The 21,930-nt window shown below is 37.9% G+C and overlaps 1 protein-coding gene across 1 annotated transcript; it reads right to left on the bottom strand.

Moving 5' to 3' along the window:
• Positions 1-8,864: 8,864 nt before the first annotated feature.
• Positions 8,865-10,263, bottom strand: LOC111907899 (clavaminate synthase-like protein At3g21360). The gene is made up of 3 exons (XM_023903710.3): positions 9,867-10,263; positions 9,539-9,792; positions 8,865-9,426 (listed from the first exon to the last, which is right to left on the bottom strand). Exons 1-3 carry the CDS (start codon positions 10,245-10,247, stop codon positions 9,051-9,053), a joined length of 1,011 nt encoding a protein of 336 aa, XP_023759478.1. The 5' UTR covers positions 10,248-10,263; the 3' UTR covers positions 8,865-9,050.
• Positions 10,264-21,930: the final 11,667 nt, after the last annotated feature.

The raw sequence follows: 21,930 nt of genomic DNA, 5'->3' as shown, positions 1-21,930 counted from the left end.
ATAATTCTTGTGTGTGACCCGAATAATTCTTAAAATTAGGGTTTTAATGGCATTAGGGTTTTCCAATCCAAATATTAGCCCATTTATCAATTTGTTGGCCTTTTATGTCAATTAGGGCTTTATTGGGCCTATCAAGCCCACTAAAATATTATTAAGTCCATTAGGGTTTTATTGGGTCCATTAGAGTCCATTAAGCTTTATTGGGCCCATTAGAGCTCCTTTGAGCCCATTAGGGTTTCACTAAGCCCATTAGGGCTTCTTTGGGCCCATTAGGGTTTCTAGCTCCCCAAACGAATCAATCACAAGAGGCAAAACGCACCGCCACCCGACACGGCGGGCGGTGGCGGCAGCCACCACCTCACGGTGGTGGTTATGGTTTCTTTCTCGTTATTCCATTTCCTTTTACAATTTACAATGAAATACCAAAGCGCACACACACCCTAACTAATGTAAACACACATACATGGCGGTGTATGGTGGCAGTGGCAGCCCTAGACTTTTCGACCAAAATAGATCACACACAACACACCCACACTCTTTCCTTTCTTGCAAACGGGTCCAGCCACCCTCCTGGTGGCGGTTGGCGACGGTATAAGTACAAAACGGCGGCAATAGAAGATGGAGGTGGGACCGTTGTGGGTGTGGTGACGATATAGCCATCGGAGGACGTCATCGAAAGGAATAGTCGCGACATCCGGCGACAACATCGTCTTCAACGGAAGCAGAATCTACCTACGATCCCATACCCAGTCTTCGACGGCTCTCCATCGGCCGCCCACGACGTCACCAACAACGGCTGTGTCGTCTAGATGGCAATGCAGCGGTGACAATCGGCTGGAACTCGCCGGTCACTCTTGATCGAAACAACAAATAACGGTGGCAAGAAGCGGCGAAGCGAGTTGTAGCAGCAGCAGCGGACGGTTCCGTCGGTCGGGAAACGAGTTTGAAGGGGTGGCGGCGGCTGGTTGGTTAACAACTCTCACCGACGGCAATGGCTTCGACTGGAGACGACGGGGATTTTGGCGGCCACAGAATCGGTGGAGATGGGCGGCGCGACGCCGAGGAGGGTGAAAGAGGGTGTACATGAAGTTGGCGACTGAACAAATGAGGCTAGGGTTAGGGTTACCGAGGGTGACGGGTTTATATACCCCGATCCCCATAACTTCTTTTCATAATTTCAAGTTTAGCCCCTCCATCCAGAAATCATTACAATATAAATCCCATATTTACCTTTTAAACCCTGCCCTTCAATTCTCTTTCCAAAGAGATCCAAAACTTACATTTTAGCCCTCCCTTCCATGATTCCTTACGAAATAACACCCCTAATTTACAGTATTACCCCTAAGCCTCTAAAATCCTTTCAAATGAAGTCCCAAAAGTTAATATTTAGTCCCCACCCTCATTAATACTTACGAATTGGGTCCGGAACTTACTCTTTTAACCCTCGACTTCTAAAATGGTGACGATTAGCTCTTCGAGACCATCCTTTTATACATAATTATTTATTTTAGAGCTACGAGTCCTTCATTTATTTATTTATTTATTTAATAAATAAACGGGTGTTACATCGTTATCAGAGTAAAACATTCCCATGCTGTCTAATCTATGGTGTGTGCCATGCGATCACCCCGATCTCTTCTCTCCGCTACCGGAAGTACCTGAAACCAAAACTGAAAACCGTAAGCACGAAGCTTAGTGAGTTCCCCACCCTACCACATACCATGCATAACCACATACTGCACATACTGGGCCACGCCTGCTATCCCGGGCCTCGCCCCCAACCTCGGGCCTCGCCCGCTACAACGACCCCACCGCTCCAGGCCCCGCTTGGCTTCGAGCCCCGCTCGGATACAGATCTGTTTCACTTAGGCCTCGCCTGTCACAGGGCCTCGTCCGCTAACATATAATAGCACATAAACATATCACAACACATAAGCTAAACACATACTAACAGATCCTGCCTAAAGGCCTCGCCTATCCTGGGCCTCGCCCTTATCCTACTACTGATGAGTCATGGAACCCCGTCCATGCCCCTACTGATAGTGAGATACGGGCCCAACCCACACTCACTCTTTCCTAACTTGGGCCTCGCCCCTGATTGGTTGCTAATGAGATGTGGAACACCATCCACACTCTGTTATTAGTGAGATACGGAACCTCGCCCACACTCACCTCCCTACCAGGCACATACAAGTATAACACAGATAACAAGTATAAACTATCGCATAAACCATTCCTTGGGCACCCGCCCGCTATCACTGGACCTCGTCTTGAATATCATACTATCATACTCTGCCTAGGGCTAACCCCTAGGTCTTCTACTCATAGCTACATGGGCCGGCATTGTGGCCGTAGACCCATTCACACAAAGGGAAACTCATCTGCACTGGCTGAACTCGATGACGATCCCACTAGCTGCTGACCGGCAACTCTCCGAACTCCTGCTCCACTAGCTCCCCGAGCTAACAATATCAATGCAACACTTAGTCTAACTGACCCCCGACAGTCAACTAAGTCAACTCTGGTCAAAGTCAAAGTCCTGGTCAAAGTCAACCTCCCAAGGCAACCCTACTCGCCGAGTCTGCCTACCGACTCGCCGAGTTCATAAGCTCAGAGTCCTTCCATTCGCGACTCGACTCGCCGATTCAGTCCATGACTCGCCGAGTCTACCGATTTCCGAGTCCTGACCTGTCCAACTCACCAAGTTTCCACTCGACTCACTGGTTTGAGTCTCAACTCGAAGGGTTTGGGGTTTCGCGACCTGACTCGCCGAGTCCAAGAACAGACTCGCCGAGTCCAAGACAACCTTCAACAGACTCGCCGAGTTGTTCTTCAAACTCGCCGAGTTCCTGCCCAACTTCATCTGACTCGACGAGTTGTTCATCCCACTCGTCGGGTTCCTCCTAATCTTCATGCTACTCGCCGAGTCCACTCAAAGGACTCGCGGAGTCCATTCAGATCTACATACATGCAGAGGACTTTTGAGTCATGCATGGACTCCAAACTGTAGATCTACCCTTCCCAAGCCTATTCCTCACGTAAAGTTGCAAAATTTACGTGTAGAGAAGGGGATCTAGGCTAAATACACCATAAACTAGGGTTTAAGGCAAGGAGGCTCCAAAATCAACTCAATGGCAGATACTTTATGCTTCACAAGGCCACAATATGCCTAGATCCGAAGTAGCAACTTCAGATCTGGCTTCTAACTCAAATGGATAACTAATCATGGCCAAAAAGCCCCAAAACTCACAATTATAATAGATCTAAAGAAGGGAAACGACTTAATACCTTCAATACCTCAGAAAGGTTCCCCAAACTTCAGATCTAAGGTCAATCCTTGAAGCTTCAATGATTCCCCTCTTTCTTCTTCCTTCAAATCACCCAAAAATGGCTTGGAAGCTTGAATGCACAACAATGGAGACTTAGGGTTCGTATTCTGTATAAGGGAGGCTCTAAGGAACCCTAATGGAGAGAATAAGGAGTTTAAATAGCCCCCAAAGTCCCGGATTTAGGGTTTTCCTCGTACAGACCAGACTCGCCAAGTCTCCTTGGCCGACTCACCGAGTCGGTCACTTACTCCTCGACCAGGATCCCGCTCGGACTCGCCGAGTTCCTCCTTGGACTCGTCGAGTCGTCCCTTAAGCTTAGGGTTTCCTTTCCTTTCTTGGCCTTCCTGACTTTGGGTGTTACATAAATTTTAATTAATATTTTGAATAACTTATAGGGTTAATATAGAACTTATAAATACCTATGAATAAATTTCAATATTTAATATATTACATTTATTTGATCGATTTTTTTTACAATTAATAAATATATGAATATTTTTGTTATTTTTTGAAAACTCCGAAATATCTATTCATAATAGCATACTTGCAAAAGTCTGTTAAAAGTCATTTTCACTATTCATGAAAACTCAAAGAAAGCAAATGACTGAATTGTCTGATCAATTCATTTTTTGTATTATAAATTTCTATTTTATCAATAGCTTTTTTCATCCATTTCAACATATTGAATTCTTCTCTTCTTCATTTCTTTATCCTTCCTTCATTTGAGGTACGTCTTTTGTTTTACGATTTATTGGTGTTGTTATATGTTGGTGTATTTATTAGTATGAGATCTAGATCGTCCGTTTATGAGTAATTTGTACTGGGGTGGTAATATTGTATATGAAAATGGTTTCGTAAAGGGTGATCAATCAACTTTGACCACTTCAAATGTTGTTAGGCATAAACTGCAATATGAAGAATTTAAGGATTTAGTTTATGCACACGTTAGAGTCGAAAAACAACATATAAGTTGAATATCTCATTATGTTACGAGTTCGGTGGAAAATTTAATATTTCACAAATCATAAGTGACTCAAGTCTAGATGTGATGTATTATTTGGCCGATAATGATGAAAATTACTAGGCACAAGTTATTATCGTAGTAGAAAAAAATTGCTCAAGAACAAATAATGCCTCCTAGTTTAACCAGTTATGTAGATCTTCTACGTAATTTTGAAGTGTTAGAGCCCAATCCCTCTGATGTAGCATTTCTGTTACCCAATGATGATAGATTTGAAGTAGAAAATGACTTTGGATTTGATGAAGCCAATTCACAATATAGTGAAGATACTAATACTGAGTTATTCAATAATGTTGTGGAAGATTCTGATGATGACGATGTTTGTGAAACTCGGGTTATGAGCTTTATGAATGATGTTGGAGATGTAGGCGACGATGATATAACCAATTTAGAAGACAACATTCATATAGATGTTTGGAAGGAACCAGAAAACAAAATAAGGTTAGGAATGCAATTTGAAAGTAAGGTACAAGTCAAGAAAGCAGTAACACTTTGGTCGATCAACCACAATAGAGAGTTTAAAGTGTACGAAAGTAAAAGTAACTTATGGGTAGCAAAGTGTAAGACTCTAGGCGATGAAGGAGAAAGCTCAATTACTATGAACTAAACACCACGTTGTAATGTTGTACCACTTTCTCACGTTGATTATTGGTTAGAGTCAGATTAGAAGATTTAAGCAGATTACTCAAAACTCTCTGTTCATCAAGGTCGGAGACGTTCAAACCGTTTTCGTAATGAGATGGACATTCGCCACCTCGACGAACCTCGCAAATATGGACTATGCCACCAACCTGGTCATAATCGAACAAATTGTTCAAATTCTCAACCAAGATACAATGTCATGTGAAGTATGTACTTTTATTAATTTATGTTTAAATGTGTGCTTAATTTGTAATGTTGAAAAATGTTTATTTAGTAATGTAATGTCATATTTAAATGCTTTTGTAATTTCCTAACAATATAATATATTAAATATTGGTGTTTATTTGAAGGTGTTGAATAGATTTATTTAAAATGTAGTTTCCTAAAAATAATATATGAACATATTTTTAAATAAAGTAATTAATATATAATATATAATTTGAATAAAATAATTAATGTATAATATATAATAAGGTTAAAAGTAGAGTTTTTAAAAATAAGGGTAAATTACACCATTCGTCCCTTATGCATGTGTCCAAAAGCATGTTTAGTCCCTATTTTCAAATTTTAACTCGAACCGTCCCTCGTTTGGTTAAATATTGCACATGTCATTCCTCATTAGTTTAAATTTGCATGCTTTATCCCTTGTGAGACATGAAATGACTATTCTACCCTTTTTTAATTATTTTTTCATTTATTTTATTTTTCTTACAATTATTTGTAAAATACAAAATAAATAAAAAAACCCCACCCCACCCTCTTTCCTCTAAATTCTGACACACATTAGAGTCGTCGAATCTACTATAACCACAACCACCGGAATCTGTTGCAACCACCACCATCGGAATCTGATACTGCCATCACCAGCGGAAACACCAGAAGTAACTCATGTCTCGATCCAAGAACAATACACCGACAATGAGTAGTCTAACCCTCCACCATCGACACCACCTAGGGTTTCAAACCTTCACCTTCATCATCTAATTTCTAAGATCTCCCGGTGCCACCAAGAGCACCATTGGACTGGAGGCGCCACGAAGGAAGCATAACTATGTTCTTCGGGGGATTCGTTGACATGAAAAAACGTCAGTGACGGTGCTTGTATCACTCACGATGGTGGTTGTTATATCGATGCAAAGAAAGAGGGGGTGAAAAAGAGGGTTTGCCTGATTTTAAAGAAATAGAGGTGGAGCAAGGGTTTCGAACTGAGATGGAGGCAGAAAATAGCACTTTTGTTCTTCCATTTTGCTCCGACGATGGTAGCTCCGACGACCTAGATTCAACAGCTCCAAAACTGCCACCATCAACTCTTCCGCCTGCCAAAAATAAAAACGACCCACCATGTAGATTCAGCAGCTCCAAGACGCCACCATCTACTCCTCCAATGAATCCACCCATATCCTCCCCCCTCCCTCCTTCCCCAACTTTCAAGTCACCATCTCCTCCCATAAACCCAACGACAGAATCAGTGTACTAGGGCCACAAGGACAACAACGTCTGGTTGCTATTTGTGTATGGAACCAACATCCCGGTGCTTCCTTTTTGCTCCATCAATGGTGGCTCCGGTGATCTAGATCCAACAGATCCAAAGAAAAAGATAAGAAAGATGAAGACTACTGGGTAGAAGGGATATGGGGAAACGGGAGGCAGGAGGGGTGGTGTGTTTGATGGAGATATATTTTTTTTTCTTTTTTTTTTTTTTAATTAAAATAAGATAAATAAACAAAAGAAAACTAAAAAAGAAATTATCAAGGGCAAATTAGTCTTTTTATGTTCAGAGGGACTAAACGCGCAAGAAAAAACAAACATAAGGACAGTCCGAGTTAATTTTTCAAAATAGGGACTAAACATGCTTTTGTTCATATGCACGAGGGACGGATGGTGTAATTTACCCTAAAAATAAAAGCTTTATAAAAAACAATGATATAAGATAAAGCGACTAAAAATGTAAAATCTGAAATTTGATTAATACTAAAGTCGATAAACGAGGTGGGGTTCCAAGCAAAAAGACCTATTTTTACAAAGCAAAAAATACTTCTCTATTTCTACCAATTAATTTCAAAACCACCTTGTTTTTACCAAAAACTCAAAATATTATACCTTTTTTTTTTTTGGACTGTACAAAAATAATTATACACAATTCTAATAAAACTTAACTAGTAGTATTAAACAGCTTTGTGTATTACATGGCTAAAAGTGTGAGATATGATAGTTATTGGAGGCATGCCCACGTATTTGATCCAAAGGCCTTTGCCGGCAACCAGATGGTTGTTTTTTTTTAAGAGAAGCCTAAAAAAATGATAAAAATTAATTAATCTAGGTTAAAATAAAGTAGAGTGTTAATAGGGTAGAATGTATAAATAAAACCCTATGTTTTATTGACGATACAATTTTCTAGGGAACCAAAAGGCGTTTTAATTTTGGCTTTTAAAATTCCTCTTCAACAAGTGTAATCAGCCTATAAATACTTGCTTCTTCAGGACACATATCACGAACCAAAAGAAAAATCCTTCGTTTGCTTAGACACTCACTCCTCCTTTCTTCTCAAATATCCATGAAAAGCGAGGTATGCATTTTTCCCTTATCTATTTTATGACTTGATTTTCAAAATGAGCTTTTCAAACGTTTCAATGTATATTTACGAAAACAATCGTCTTTTTGTTGGTTTGTTCACCAATTGTTTCCATTAATTTAGATCAATAAACGTAGCTCTTAGGTTTGAGATTGATCTTGTTAGCACTTATGTAAAAGATTTGACGCATGCGATGTTGTTATTGAGTGTGCAGTTACGAGCAAGTTCATCAAAAGACATGACTCTAGATCATCCTTTTCATATGAATTTTTATTATGGAGGTAAAGTTAAATTTATGAATGGAGCACTTAAGGGTGACAAATCAGCTTCAAGTTTTAAAGTTCCAGTCTTGCATGAAATGGGGTATGAAGAATTTGAAAAACTGATTTATGAACACTCTGGGATTGATGGACGTTTATTTACGTTGAAGAACACCTTGTATTTTCAATACTGTGGCAAATCTAAGTCTTCGCCTATTATGAGTGAAGAGGAATTAAAGCTGATGTTTTTTCTTGCTAAGAAAGATCCAAGTTTTTCTGCTCAAGTTCATGTTGAGAGGGTAGAAATTCCCTTCTATTAACTTGCTGAGCTTTGGACATTAGATGAAATCAGGGGTTTTTATTTGGAAAATTATCCATGATGATGTAATGAGATATTTGAATGTGTTAACGTTTTTATAATGATGATGCTAGAAAGTAGATGTGTACTTTTGATTAACTTTCCTCGAGTAATGTAGAAGTTGTTGCCGTTTTTTTTTTTATAATTTAGTTTATATCAATTTGTTGTTTTTCTAATCGAAAATGTTTGTTCTATATGTCATCTCTATATCTTTGTTAGTTTTTTCATTCTTGTTGATTCCTTTGAATATACATTAAGTTCGTTTTCATTTTTCTTAATATTCATATCCTTGTTTGTTGTCTCAGTGTTCACTATCTTTGTAAGTTTTACTTTTCCCAGATAAAAAAGTGTTTGGATTAAGCTTATGATCTTAAGAACTTATAAGATAAAAAGTGTTTTTATGATTTTAAAAAATAGTATTTGGATTAATATAGTGTTGGAAAAAGAAGAATTATTTAAAGTTGAGGGTAAATAGGTAAATATAGACAAATAAGCTAATCATTTGAAAAAAAAATTGTTTTTACTTGGCTAATGAAAATTGGCTTATTTTTAGATAGCTTAAGCTCATAAGCTTAAGCTAATAAGCTAAAAAGCTTCAAAAATAAGCTAAAACAAAACCCCCTTAATTTATTTCTTAACCAATATGTAATAGCAATGTACTTGCTTTAATGATAATAGCAAATACTTAGAGTTTTCAACATATAATAGCAATGTAGTTACAACAAACAAACCATCATTCTTGTTAAAGAACAAAAAAAAGAAGAAAAAAACGAGAATAATATAGTGTTTAACAAAAGCTTCAAAATACATCATACTTTAACTTCCTCTTCATTTTTCCACAAAGTCAAATGACTCTTTTCTCCCCTCATCACTTGCAAAGGGATGCGAGAATGCTGCGAGGTGGCTTTATTAACGGCCTTCGGCTATGAAGAACCATTAAATTATTAACAAGCATAACATCACCTTTCTTCCATGGTATTGCAACACACTCTTCTTCCATGATTCTCAAGCAATCTTCCATGGCTTCATCCGACACAGGTTCACCATTTCCAAGCTCAATAAATGTATTCCGATCATTGTTTTTAGTAGTCAAAGAGCCACTATAACTAACTGCCAGACCATTGAACCAAACTTTCCGTTGACTTTCCTTGTCAAACCTTATCCCTGGCATCGGACCTGTAATAGCTTTTACATGATCATGATCACTCCCCATCCATTCAAGCTTTGTTCCCAGCTTCGCTGCCCTATCAATCATGAGCTATATATTAATTTTAGATTATGTAAATGCGTTTAACATAATAACATGCATGCACTTTATTAGATTCAATGTAACAGAATTCAGAAGTACACAAAAACCTTTCTTCTGCAACGTTCTTGTCATTGGTCATGTATGCCGACGTCCAACCACTGCCATTGAAGGATGATTGTTGATTATCATCGGTCATTACTCTTGTATATGTCAATCCATGCTCCTCCAGTTTTGCAACGAACAATGGGTGCTTCTCTTTCATCTTATCATATATGATATGACTCAAAAGTACTGGAGTTTCTCCTCCGGCTTCTGGTGCTTCTTCACAAAAGAAAAGTAACTTCGAGGGGAAGTCTGGAACCTGTATTTTCACAGAATCATACATATCAAGTAATCAAAGCTAATAGTTAGATTGGAAAAAGAAAAGGAATTTACATAAGCCATCTCGTGATGGAAAGGAATTTGCATTTCCGGCGGGCTTTCATTTGCGGTGTAAACCCGGCCGACGACTTGAGTTCGGGAGGCTCGGCCGCCGACGTAGAAGGCTTCAGGGAACCCAAAAGCTTCGACGACGTCGTTGAAATCGGAAGGAGAGGTAACAGGGAAGTCTCGAAAGAGAATAACGCCTCTTTTCTGGAGAAGAGACTCCAGCCATGGTTTGTGAGCTCTGATTGCGTCTACAAAGCCACAGAGTTGTGCGTCTGCAGAAAAGGCAGTAGAGAATATTGGGGATAACACCGCCGGGAAGAGAACGCCGTCGACGTGAGATTTTTGCTCCGGTAATTCTACTTCTCTGAAGAATCTTCCGCCGGCCATTTTGATTTTGTTTGTAGTGTAGTAAGATGTTTTAGTCTTTTAGATTGATAGGAAAAAGATTATAAAAGTATCATCATTTTATTAATACACTTAAACTTAAATTATTCTTTTTTACCTTTTAATAACAGAAGTATTGGCTTTATTATTTAATAGCCAATTTAAAGGGGAAAATGACTTGAAATCCCAACGAAGTTTCCAAACCGTTTAAAAAATCTCAATCATGTTTTTTCTGTTCAAAAAAACTCAACAAACTTAACATTTTGTCTAAAAAGCCCAACTAAGTTACACTTTCTTGAAAGTCAAATAAGAGAAACGGATGATGTGGCTTATTACCGTATCAGAAAAATGACTTGTAAAACCAACGAAGTTTCCAAAACGTTTAAAAAAATCCAATCATATTTTGACTGTTCAAAAAAAACCCAACGAACTTAAACAAAACAAGATTGAAATTTTCTGAATGGTTTGGAACTTTATTGGACTTTTTAGACAAAATGTTAAGTTCGTTGAATTTTTTTGAACAGACAAAATATGATTAGAGTTTTTTAAATGGTTTGGAAACTTCTTTCATTTTCCCTTTAACAAACTCCAAAATATAGAACATCTGCAATAAGCTAAATAGCCAATAATAAAACCTTTCCATTAATTTTTTTCACGTCAGCGAGATAGCAACTCCACTATGTAAAAACCTTAATGTGTCTTCGTCTATATGATAAAAAGTCTTTCAAGTTTTATTTATTTAGTTATTTATTTATAACACCATCAATTTTAATCAATATCATTTCTAGGTATTTATATAAATCAACTTATTTAAACTTGATTAAAATAACGAAATAATATATATAATTTTAATACTATAAAAGATTAAAATTGAATTGATAAAACTTACCTAGTATTATTTTGTTTTAGGTTATTTTTTTATTTTATTATTATTATTATTATTATTATTATTATTATTATTATTATTATTATTATAGTTTCCTAAATGTTTTCAAATTTCTATTTTTTATTAAAAGGAAAAGGTTATCCTAATCTATTTTACACTAAACTAAAAAAGAATGAATTTTATTTTATTTTTTAAAATAAAGAATGATATACACTAATATAAATAATTATAAAAAGTATAAGAAAATACATTATTTAAAGCCTTTCTAAAAATACATATATGCTTTCCAAAATACGACAAAGTAGAAGAATATAAGAGGTGTTTTGTTTCTATATTGGAAATGTTTTTGAGCTCTGCTTGACGGACAAATTATATGTATTCTAGTGGCACCCTTTTATTTTCCTCCTTTTCATTTTTTCTCGATTTTCATTTTGAGTTCTTCTTTTTTTTTTTTTTTTTTTTTTTTTTTTTTTTTTTTTTTTTTTTCCTTCCTTCTATTTTTCATATTTAACATTTTGAGTCCTTTTCTTTATTTGATATTTTAAAAACATAACAAACATAATATTTTACTCTTATTTATCTATATTAGTAAGTACACTACTAAGTACATATTATACATTGTTTTCTGTTTTTTGTAAAAGTATTTTTTTACGAAAACCAATAGAAATGTACTTTTTTCAACAACAAAAAAGTAAATGTAATGGTAGCTACTAAATTTTTGGAAACGGCAAATATTATATATAAAAGTCACATGCTCGGCAAGTAGCTAAGAAACATGGACAAAGTATAAGTACGATAACATATAACTTTAACAAAAAGTAAAAGGTGAGATGCTCCAATCAACCCGTCTACCATATGATTTCGAACTCCTATGTTTAAACCACGAAAAGGATTGGGAAATAATGTCATCTGCAATCATCGTAGGAGAACTAATCACCCTATTGAACACCTTGTTATTCCTCACATTCCAGATATGCCACAACAAACAATAGAAGATTATTGTGACCATCAGCCTTTTCTTAGGGCAATTACCCCATGAAACCCCAAAGTTGAGAAATTCATCCATGTTAAGAAATTGTCTCAATGGTAAATTACACCATTTGAAAATCCACTCACGAGTCTCATTAACCACTTTGCCTTTTACTAACAAATGATCCACAGTTTCTTGCGCGTCACCACAGTACACATAAGTCATAATGTATAGTAACACCTCTTCTCATAAGTTCCACAGCAACATGTATCTTTCCTTGCAAAGCACGCCATACAAAGCATTTGACCTTGAGCGGGATGATCCTAGACCATTCAATGATCATACCATTGTGAGGTATTCCAGTGGCATCGATACACCTCCTCATCATGTTGACCATATACATACCATCCGAATTAAGGTTGAACTTCAATCCGAGGGAAACTGGAGTAAGTCTAATATTATTGACTATCGAACAAATCTCCATAAATTCTGATAGCACAGCTTCACCACGGAGTGAGGATTTCGAACTCCATGTGAAACTTGCATTGGCAACTCTTTCAGTTACATGACATTTTTAACAGATTCCAACTCATACAGAAGTGGAAATTTGTTTTTAAAAATGTCCGATCCACACCAATGATCAAGCCAAAACAGGAGTTGTGTATTTGTGCCTGGAACTGGAGAGAATAAGGAATGACAGTTGGTATTGAAGTCATGAAGACTCTTGATTGCCTTGGAAATATTGCACCACACACCTCTAATCGATTGTTTTGCCATATAGTTTAATGGTTTTCTGGACAAGTTATGAATGCACATGATATATTCTTTTCATAGGCTCCTTGGCTCTATTTTGAGTCTCCAAAACCACTTTGTGAGAAGTGCCGGGTTTTGTGCCATTAAGGACCCAACGCCCAAACCTCCTTCTTTTTTATCCATTATGATCTTAGGCCATGACACCCAATGAATTTTTTTTCTCGAGTCATCACTGCCCCACAAGAACTTTCGCCTTAATTTCTCAAGATCTTCAATCACACCATGAGGTGCTCTAAATAGAGAGAAATAGTATGTGGGGAGACTATTTAGTACCGACTTCACAAGTGTGAGACGCCCTGAAAATGACAGTGTTTTGGTCTTCCATAAAGATAATCTTGATTGGAATTTTTCTATTACTAGTCTCCAATTCTTTTTTTGGGACAAATTTGCCCCAACCGGAACACCTAAGTATGAGAAAGGGAACACTCCTTTCAAGCAACCAAGAATCTTTGCTTGCTCTTCAAGTTCATCTTCAGTCACTCCAATTCCAAATAATCTTGACTTATGGAAATTAACTTTCAATCCCGAGCTAATATGAAAGCATTTCAGAATGCGAGCCAAATTTTTTATACAACCTTTGTCCCATTTGCCAATGAAAATGGCATTTGTGACAACCCGGAATTTTCCATCCAGTTCAGTCAAACACTTAAATTAAAAGTTAAATACTTTTCTGCTAATTTTTAGCCAATTTATAGTCTGTTTGAGTATTTTAATTAATTATTCACTAATCGGACAGATAAAAGGAAGTGATTTCTAGTTAATCGGGAAGGTAATGAAACGAGCGATACCTTGATTTGGTGTTCACGGCCAAACTAAGAGTTTTGGGCCGTGAACTCTCTTAGGGCCGAAAACTCATGCCTTAGGCATGAGTTTACTCTCCATTCTTTCATTTCCTCATTTCCAAACTCAAGAACCAAAGCCATTCTCTCTCAAGTAGCATACCGTTCTTCACCCGATTTTCCGAGAATGTAAGTATTACATGACTTGATTTGTTGTTATAACCTATCTCCTAGTCATTATACATCATTTCATCCTTTCAATTGTAGATTTTCACTAGATCTTCAAAACACCAAGAACACACACTAGTGTTCTTGGACCTTAAACACCCAATCGAGCTCCGATCTTGTAAGTGCACTTGCTATAGCTTCTTGTATGCTTAGTATGACCCTTATAACACTTGAAAATCATCAAGAAACCATAGAACAAAGGAGTTTATGACCAAGGATGATCTTGGGCCGTAAACCCTTTTCAAGGTGGTAATTGGACCTTAGCTCCTTCCTATGCCTTGGATGCTAACCTTGAACCTTCCTAGAAGTGTTTAAGACTTTAAACAACAATCAAAACAACTCCCCATAGGAGTTTACGGCCGTAATCACCTAATGAAAGGATCCTTAGGCCGTGAACTCTACTAGGTAGTGTTATTGTGCCCTTAATGCTATCGTAAGGCTTGGACTTGATCATTTGATGCCCAATCATGACTTGTAAGACCTCAAAACACAATTTGGCACATTTTACCATGAGTTTACGGCCCTAAAATCATGAGGAATTGGTCATGGGCCGTAAATTCCATAAAGGGGTGGTTCATGGGCCATAAACTCCAAGGCCATGTCATACAACCCTTAGGTGCAACCCTTTCGTACCTGTAGCACTTGAATCAAAGTGTTTCTATGATCTAGGGTGCCTTAACTTGATTAATTAGTTATTAATTAACTAATTAGATACATATATGTTTGACTATATGTTAACTAGGACCATTGTATGTGTTCAAGTCCTCACTTGACACCTAACACCTTGTTTGATACTTCCTTCCAATCCGTTCACTGCAGGTGAGTTCATACCCCTTAAATTAACCTTTTAAATGTTTCTAAATGTTTTTAAATGCTTTATGGGGGGGGGGGATACAAGTTGAAACATGCTAGTTATTATATCAATCACATGTGATTAATAACTAACATGCAAAAGGATTTACTATACGAAAACTGTTTTATCAAACAAATACTTTCAAACCGTTTTATAAACTGACATCAAGTCGATCTTTTCTTAGATATTAATCTTTTTCAAAGGTTTTACAAAACTTCTTTTATGCTTTTATATTATTAAATGCATGCCTGTATATGTATAGTATATAAGTAATGTTTAAAGGACTTAGGAAGGCTAACCCGCTCTATTTCCTTTTCCCCGTTGGGATGTGGTCTGGTGGGTATCGGGTATCCGTCCAAAGTTCGTTTAACCATCAGTTATATATCATGTATACATATAGAGACATAAAAGTTTTCCCCAGTCAGTTCAGTACCTTTGGGTAGCAAAGGCATACTTCAGGCTATACACGTACATTATTAGTAACTACTATAGGTATAGTTAGGAGATACTACTTACCATCCCAAGTACATGGAATCACACAAGAGTCAGTTCATTCATGCGTCTATACTAATACATTACATGTTATATGAATACGTTTACATGAGTACATTTACATAGATACGCTTACATGAGTACATTTACGCTTACATGAGAACATTTACATGAGTACATTTACATAGACACGTTTACATGAGTACGTTTACATAGATACGTTTACATGAGTACGTTTACATAGATACGCTTACATGAGTACGTTTACATAGATATGCTTACATGAGTACGTTTACATAGATACCCTGTTAAATGCATGCCTGTATTTGTATAGTTATATAAATAATGTTTAAAGGACTTAGGAAGGCTAACCCGCTCTATTTCCTTTTCCTCGTTGGGATGTGGTCTGGTGGGTGTCGGGTATCCGTCCGAAGGTCGTTTAGATATTTAGTTATATATATCATGTGTACATAAATGGACATAAAAGTTTTCTAATCAGTTAGTTCATTACCTTTGGGTAGCAAAAGGTGTACTTTCATATATCCCTAGTTGGATACTTTTACATGGATACCGTTACGTAGATACTATACGATGAGTTACTACTATACATTATATGTATATACAGTGTTATATAATTCTCCTTCTTATCTTTATTTTGTGATACAATCACATAATCGACGAGATAGATTGGATTTAATATCCTAGTACCAAAGGATACTTTGCGGGACTAACCATTCCTAGAATCTCTGTTAGCTACAGAGGTAAATGCACATCCACGGATGTCTACGGTTGATACCATTACATGTATACTTTAAGGGACTAACTATTCCTATACCCAACTATTAGCAACAGAGGTAAATGTACATCTACGGATGTCTTCAGTTAACACTGTTAGTTATCCTAGTACAAAAGGATAATACTTAGGTTATTTATATTATTACCTTTACCTTGTGACACATTCACATAACCGATGAGGTGGATTATTTTGAGTATCCCAGTACCTAAGTATATAATTTCTTATATTAATAATAATAGTAAGTACAGTCGGGTCTTGGTAGAAGGCTACTTTCAAAACAGTCGGGTCTTGGTAGAAGACTACTTTCAAAACAGTCGGGTCTTGGTAGAAGACGACTTTCAAAACTGTAGGGTCTTGGTAGAAGACTACTTTCCAAAACAGTTAGATCGTGGTAGAAAACTTCCTTTTTATTAGTAGGAATCATAGGGATTTCTAGGGTTTTTCAAACGTTTACAGTTGTTTTACAAACATTTTCATACTTATACAAACTTTCTTTCAAAACAATTTCAAGTCTTTCATTACAAGTTTTACAAATCAAAGACACGTTAATACTTATGAATTCACCAGCTTTTTGGCTGATACTCGCTTTCAAAATAACTTGTATTCTCAGGTCACACATAGACAGGTACGACGACCAGGTTTTGTGAAGACGGAGCAGTTCAGGCTCGTCTTTTATTTTGATTATTCATTATGTTGTTGAATACTATGAAAGAAAACACTTGTAATTAAAATTATACTATTAATGCAATGGATGATAGTGTTGCTTGTTTACTACTTTGCATTGTTGTGATACTTTACATGACGTCCTCCACCCCAGAACGTTTCTGCCGTTCTTGGTTTTGGGGTGTGACGAGTGAAATTACGCCGAGCGTAATTTGAGTACGCCCAGCGTACTCAGAAGGGTGCAAGTTGCCTGACCAATACTCGAGTGCCACCAATTGACGCATGCAGTGACATCAAAGTATGCCCAGCGTAACCAAGTTACGCCCAGCGTAAATTGAAATTATGCTCAGTGTAATCCCAGACCCACCAGCTTATAAATAGAAACCGAGATTAGCCATTTTCTCTTGTTCAAACTCTTTCTTCTCTCTAGTTTTTGCCTCGATTTGCGTGCCAATCATATCCCGAAGCCCTAGTATCATTCCCGAGCCCCAAAACAAGATCCGAAGCCCCGAGGATCCCGAAGAGCGTCATTCCCGAGCCGAAGCTCTGCCTGCAAGGGTCCGATTTTTGTGAAGATCTTCCAGATCTATCGTAGTATACTACTTCTGCAAGTCGAAGTGCTGTCCGATCATCTTCTGATCAAGTGAGTGTGTAGTTACTTTCTTCCAACACATTATTATGAAGTATTTTATATAAAATACGTGCTATGTGTATATATTTTGTTGTTATATGTGTGAATGTATATTCACTCTCTTCTATTTCATATATTTGATTTATTCTCTATGAAATACGTGTTATCTGTGTGTGCCTCATCTGTTATGTGGAATATGTATTGATTAAAGCATGCTATATAGGTTTTAAACTATGTATAAAAATAAATATTTTTATCTACTAATATGTTGGGTAGAACATGGGTAGATAGTTGATGTGTGATAAACAGATAAGAGGCCTCGATGTTGTTTTGATTCAGTCATCTAGCGGAGTTTAGATGACGACCACAGACTTTTCTAGACAGTCTTGTGGAACACTAGCAGGCTCGCCACCTGTAGGTGTTAATGAACTTGGGTGTTCACTCGCTGTACTCCAACCCCCCATGGTTGCCTTATTTGACATATATTGCCGGGAAACCCCCGAAAGCATGTGTTGTCGCCCCGATGTAATATTCTTAGACTAGGCCCCTTGTGTTAGTTATTTTAGGGGCATAAAGTGAGAATAACGGGAATGGGTAATTGGGTTATTGTTGGTGGATGAATATTAATTTAATTATTTATTGTGGGTTGAAAACCCTATATGCTCACCAGGTTCCCAAGCCTGACCCACTCAGTTTCTTTGTATTACAGGAAGTGGCGCGAGGGCATAAGATGGATAATCATCAAGTTGTTTTGTTTACAAGTCTGTATATGTATATATTTGTTGAATGACTTGTAATGTTATCGTTTATGCTTTATGGCCTGTATCGGAACATGACATCCCGGGTTTTTGATTATGGAATGAAATTATATTTCTTCATGAAATGTTTTGATAAAAATCTATTTTATCATGTTTTGTTTTTGGGAACAAATTCTGCATCTCTTTTAAAATCAAAAGGATTTACTCTGAAAATGTTTAAAAAGCATAAATGAAACCGGTCTTTTCTGGCCGAGATTTTGGGGATGTAACATTACCCTTGTTCCTCATGAATTTGGAGTTAAGGTCACTTATTCGAAGGCCTATCCTGTTGATTACATATAATCGGTATGCACTTTACAAATAGTGACGTAACTAATAAAGACCTTCTTATAATCATCTAGATAGTTCGTCTAAAGAAATACTTCTTGACCCCAATTATTGCGTAGATAACATGGCTGGACTCCATCCCTACAGCAACCAGTACCTTCCGAATGAAGACAATGTTGGATGGGTCGGAGAAGAACCCGAGAATGATCATCTAATCCCTTTGAATGATCACCATGATGAAGACTTTTCGGATGGTGATAACTCCGAACCCGAAGTTGAGAACCTGCCCCAGGTAGCTCCCATTCCAAATCCTAACTCTCGTCCGGCTTTTCATTGTCTGACGCCTCCTTGGGTAGGATGCTTGGAAACATGGAGCGAAGATTCAAGACCAGTCTACGCCATTTAATGGAGACCGAAGCTTCTACAACGTAAACGAAGGGAGCTTAGCAGACAGAGTTCTACAAATCCTGATCCGTAGAGTTGTCCGAAACGAAATTCAGGGCAGGACGGCTCTCCAACGTATCGCGGAGGTTAATGCCAACGCCGGAATGCATACCAATCGCCTTGAACACACTCACGAGAGATCTGAGAGAACCCATGAAACCCTGCCGCAAGCCCTAGCTAAAACTCAAGCCGAAGTCATAGAGCTCTGAGTATGTCAGAGGATGTACGAAAGATACCTACTTGATATGGAACGTTAACTAGCTGAACTAAGGGTTCACCATAGGGGTGACCGTCGCTGTTATGAGATACTTTACTTTCCTTCTTTGTTTTAAAGAACTGTGTTCCTGCCTATTTTCTGTGTAGCACTTTCCTATGTGACTACCTTGTACTATAAGCACTGTTAGTTAGACCTTTATGCTGTCAAGGACTTTTCCTACTTCAGATGTGATGTAAGACGCTCTGCACGGTAAATTTTCCCGATCTTATTACATCTTAAACATCGACGATATTGGCAGTCGGCTAACTTATGTGTCACTCTTTTGTTCAAATGCTTTCATCATACCTTCGTTGGACTCTATCTGAAACATGCTTTAGTCAAGTCATTGGACTAAAGTAATTTAACTCCGGAGACATTTCCAAGTCTCTGTCAGTGGTTGGATCATATTATTCACCAACCGACAATACTTCGGCTTGAACGACAAACGTCTTGAGACCATTCTACGAACTTACTTCTACTCCTTACTAGGACTGCATCATAGGGATGTAGGTCAACCCTTCGTGAACATACTTTCATTCCGTACTAGGACTGCATCATAGGGATGTTGGTCAAACCTTAGAGATCATACTCTTACTTCTTCATTGAACGATCGACGTACATCTAGGGTTAATAGTAGCCACTACTAGAAATTCTAGTTCATCATATAGGATTCGTAAGAAGATTATTATTATGATTTTCATCGCTTATACATTCCCGAGTTATATATAACGAAGACCTGGTAGACAATAGAATGTGAGATTTCTAACGTAGTTTCTTTTCCTCGTTGGGATGTGGGACTAGAGTAGAATCACACATTTTATTATCCGCCCCGTCTTGGTTATATCATAATGTGTATAAGCTAAGTTTTCATGTATAATAACTCCTCTCTGGCCAGAATCAAAATGATACAAGAACCGTCCGGACTGTTTAACAACTACTCAACAATAGAATGAAAAGACCAAGCTTCTTGCCTTTGGGGGCTCTGGGCTTATTCTTCAAGAAGACAGACTTCAGAGGGTGTGATCATACCAGCACTAATGCAGCGGATCCCATCAGAACTCTGCATTTAAGCGTGCATGGGCGAGAGTAGTACAAGTATGGGTAACATTTGGGAAGTCCTCATGGTGTAGACCTCAACAGGACTTCCATTAGAAATCATTACCCTCTGCCTCGCTTAGATGAGTCGGTTGACCAACCGCAAAGAACTATTTACCTTTCAAAAATGGACCTAAGATCCGAATACCACCAGTTGCGAGTGTTAGTGAAGAATGTTCTGAGGACAATCTTCCAAACTCGATACGGACACTACGAGCCGTAGTGATACCCCTCGGATAGGACCAATACGCCTGTAGTATTCATGAGCTTAACGAATAGGGTACGCCATTCTTACTTGGACCAGTTCGTTATTGTCCTTGTAAATGACTTACTTATCTACTCTCGTGGTAAGAAGGGAATCATAAAAAGCGTCTACAACAAACCATGGAAACATTACGATCAGAAAAGCTTTACGTGAAGTTCCCTAAATACGAGTTTTAGATTCGAAGAGTCGAATTCCTAAGACCCATTATTAGTAATATGGGAATTCTTGAGGACCCTTCCAAAGATCAAAACCGTTGAGAATTTGTCAGCAACGAAGACGCCGACGAGAATTCGCCAAATTCTGGGTCTCGCTGACCTACTGTCAAGAGTTCATCCAGAACTCCTTGCGAATCACGAAACCTCTTATGACTTTGACTCAGAAGGGAGTGACCCTTGACTGGGAAGACAAGCAAGGGGGAGAAAACCTTGGAATTCCAAGTGAGAGGCCAAATCCTTTTTGAAGTCTCACTTTGGGAAGGCTTGATACACTTCGGAAAGCGTGGTAAGCTAAATCCAAAATAGTTAAGACCTCCGAGATTCTTGCCAAAACCGGTCCTGTAACTCACAAACCCAACCTACACCGTGAACTCAGTAGCATACATTTTACCCTTCACGTCTCGAACTTGAAAACGAACTTTTCCATCAGGACTCTCGTAATCCCACTCGACGAGATCGAGATCAACGAGATCCTCGCCTTCGTGGAAGAACCGTAGAGACCCTCGACCGAGTGGTCAAGCGGACGAATCAACGTCGCCTCCAATTAGTGAAGGTTCGTTGGGATACCAACCGAGGACCCAAATTCACTTATGAGCGTGAGAACCAATCGATTAGGAAGTTTCCCCACCTCCTTGCTCGATTATTCATGCCTACTCCTTTACCTAAATTCTAATTTCAGGACGAAATTCCCTCTAACAGGGGGATGATGTGACAACCTGAAATTTTCCATCCAGTTCAGTCAAACACTTCAATTAAAAGTTAAATGCTTTTCGGCTAATTTTTAGGCAGTTTAATGTCCGTTTTGAGTATTTTAATTAATTATTCACGAATCGGACATATAAAAGGAAGTGATTTCTAGTTAATCGGGAAGGTAATGGAACAAGCGATACCTTGATTTGGTTTTCACAGCCAAACTAAGAGTTTTGGGCTGTGAACTCTCTTAGGGCCAAAAAACTCATGCCTTAAGCATGAGTTTACTCTCCAGTCTTTCATTTCCTCATTTCCAAACTCAAGAACCAAAGCCATTCTCTCTCAAGTAGCATACCGTTCTTCACCCGATTTTCCGAGAATGTAAGTATTACTTGACTTGATTTGTTGTTATAACCTATCTCCTACTCATTATACATCATTTCATCCATTCAATTGTTGATTTTCATTAGATCTTCAAAACACCAAGAACACCAAGAACACACACTAGTGTTCTTGGACCTTAAA

The sequence above is a fragment of the Lactuca sativa genome, chromosome 4 (genome assembly GCF_002870075.4).
Source record: "Lactuca sativa cultivar Salinas chromosome 4, Lsat_Salinas_v11, whole genome shotgun sequence".
NCBI lineage: Eukaryota > Viridiplantae > Streptophyta > Magnoliopsida > Asterales > Asteraceae > Lactuca > Lactuca sativa.
Note: the sequence above shows the minus strand (reverse complement) of the source record. Positions and strands in the feature narration are given on the sequence as shown.

What these genes read in the sequence shown, in the direction of transcription:
- LOC111907899 (XM_023903710.3), bottom strand. Translation starts at nt 10,247, where the DNA reads ATGGCCGGCGGAAGATTCTTCAGAGAAGTAGAATTACCGGAGCAAAAA. An exon ending in TCCATCACGAGATGGCTTAT is followed by an intron (nt 9,793 to 9,866) that starts GTAAATTCCTTT and finishes GTGAAAATACAG; the next exon opens with GTTCCAGACTTCCCCTCGAA. An exon ending in AAGAACGTTGCAGAAGAAAG is followed by an intron (nt 9,427 to 9,538) that starts GTTTTTGTGTAC and finishes CATGATTGATAG; the next exon opens with GGCAGCGAAGCTGGGAACAA.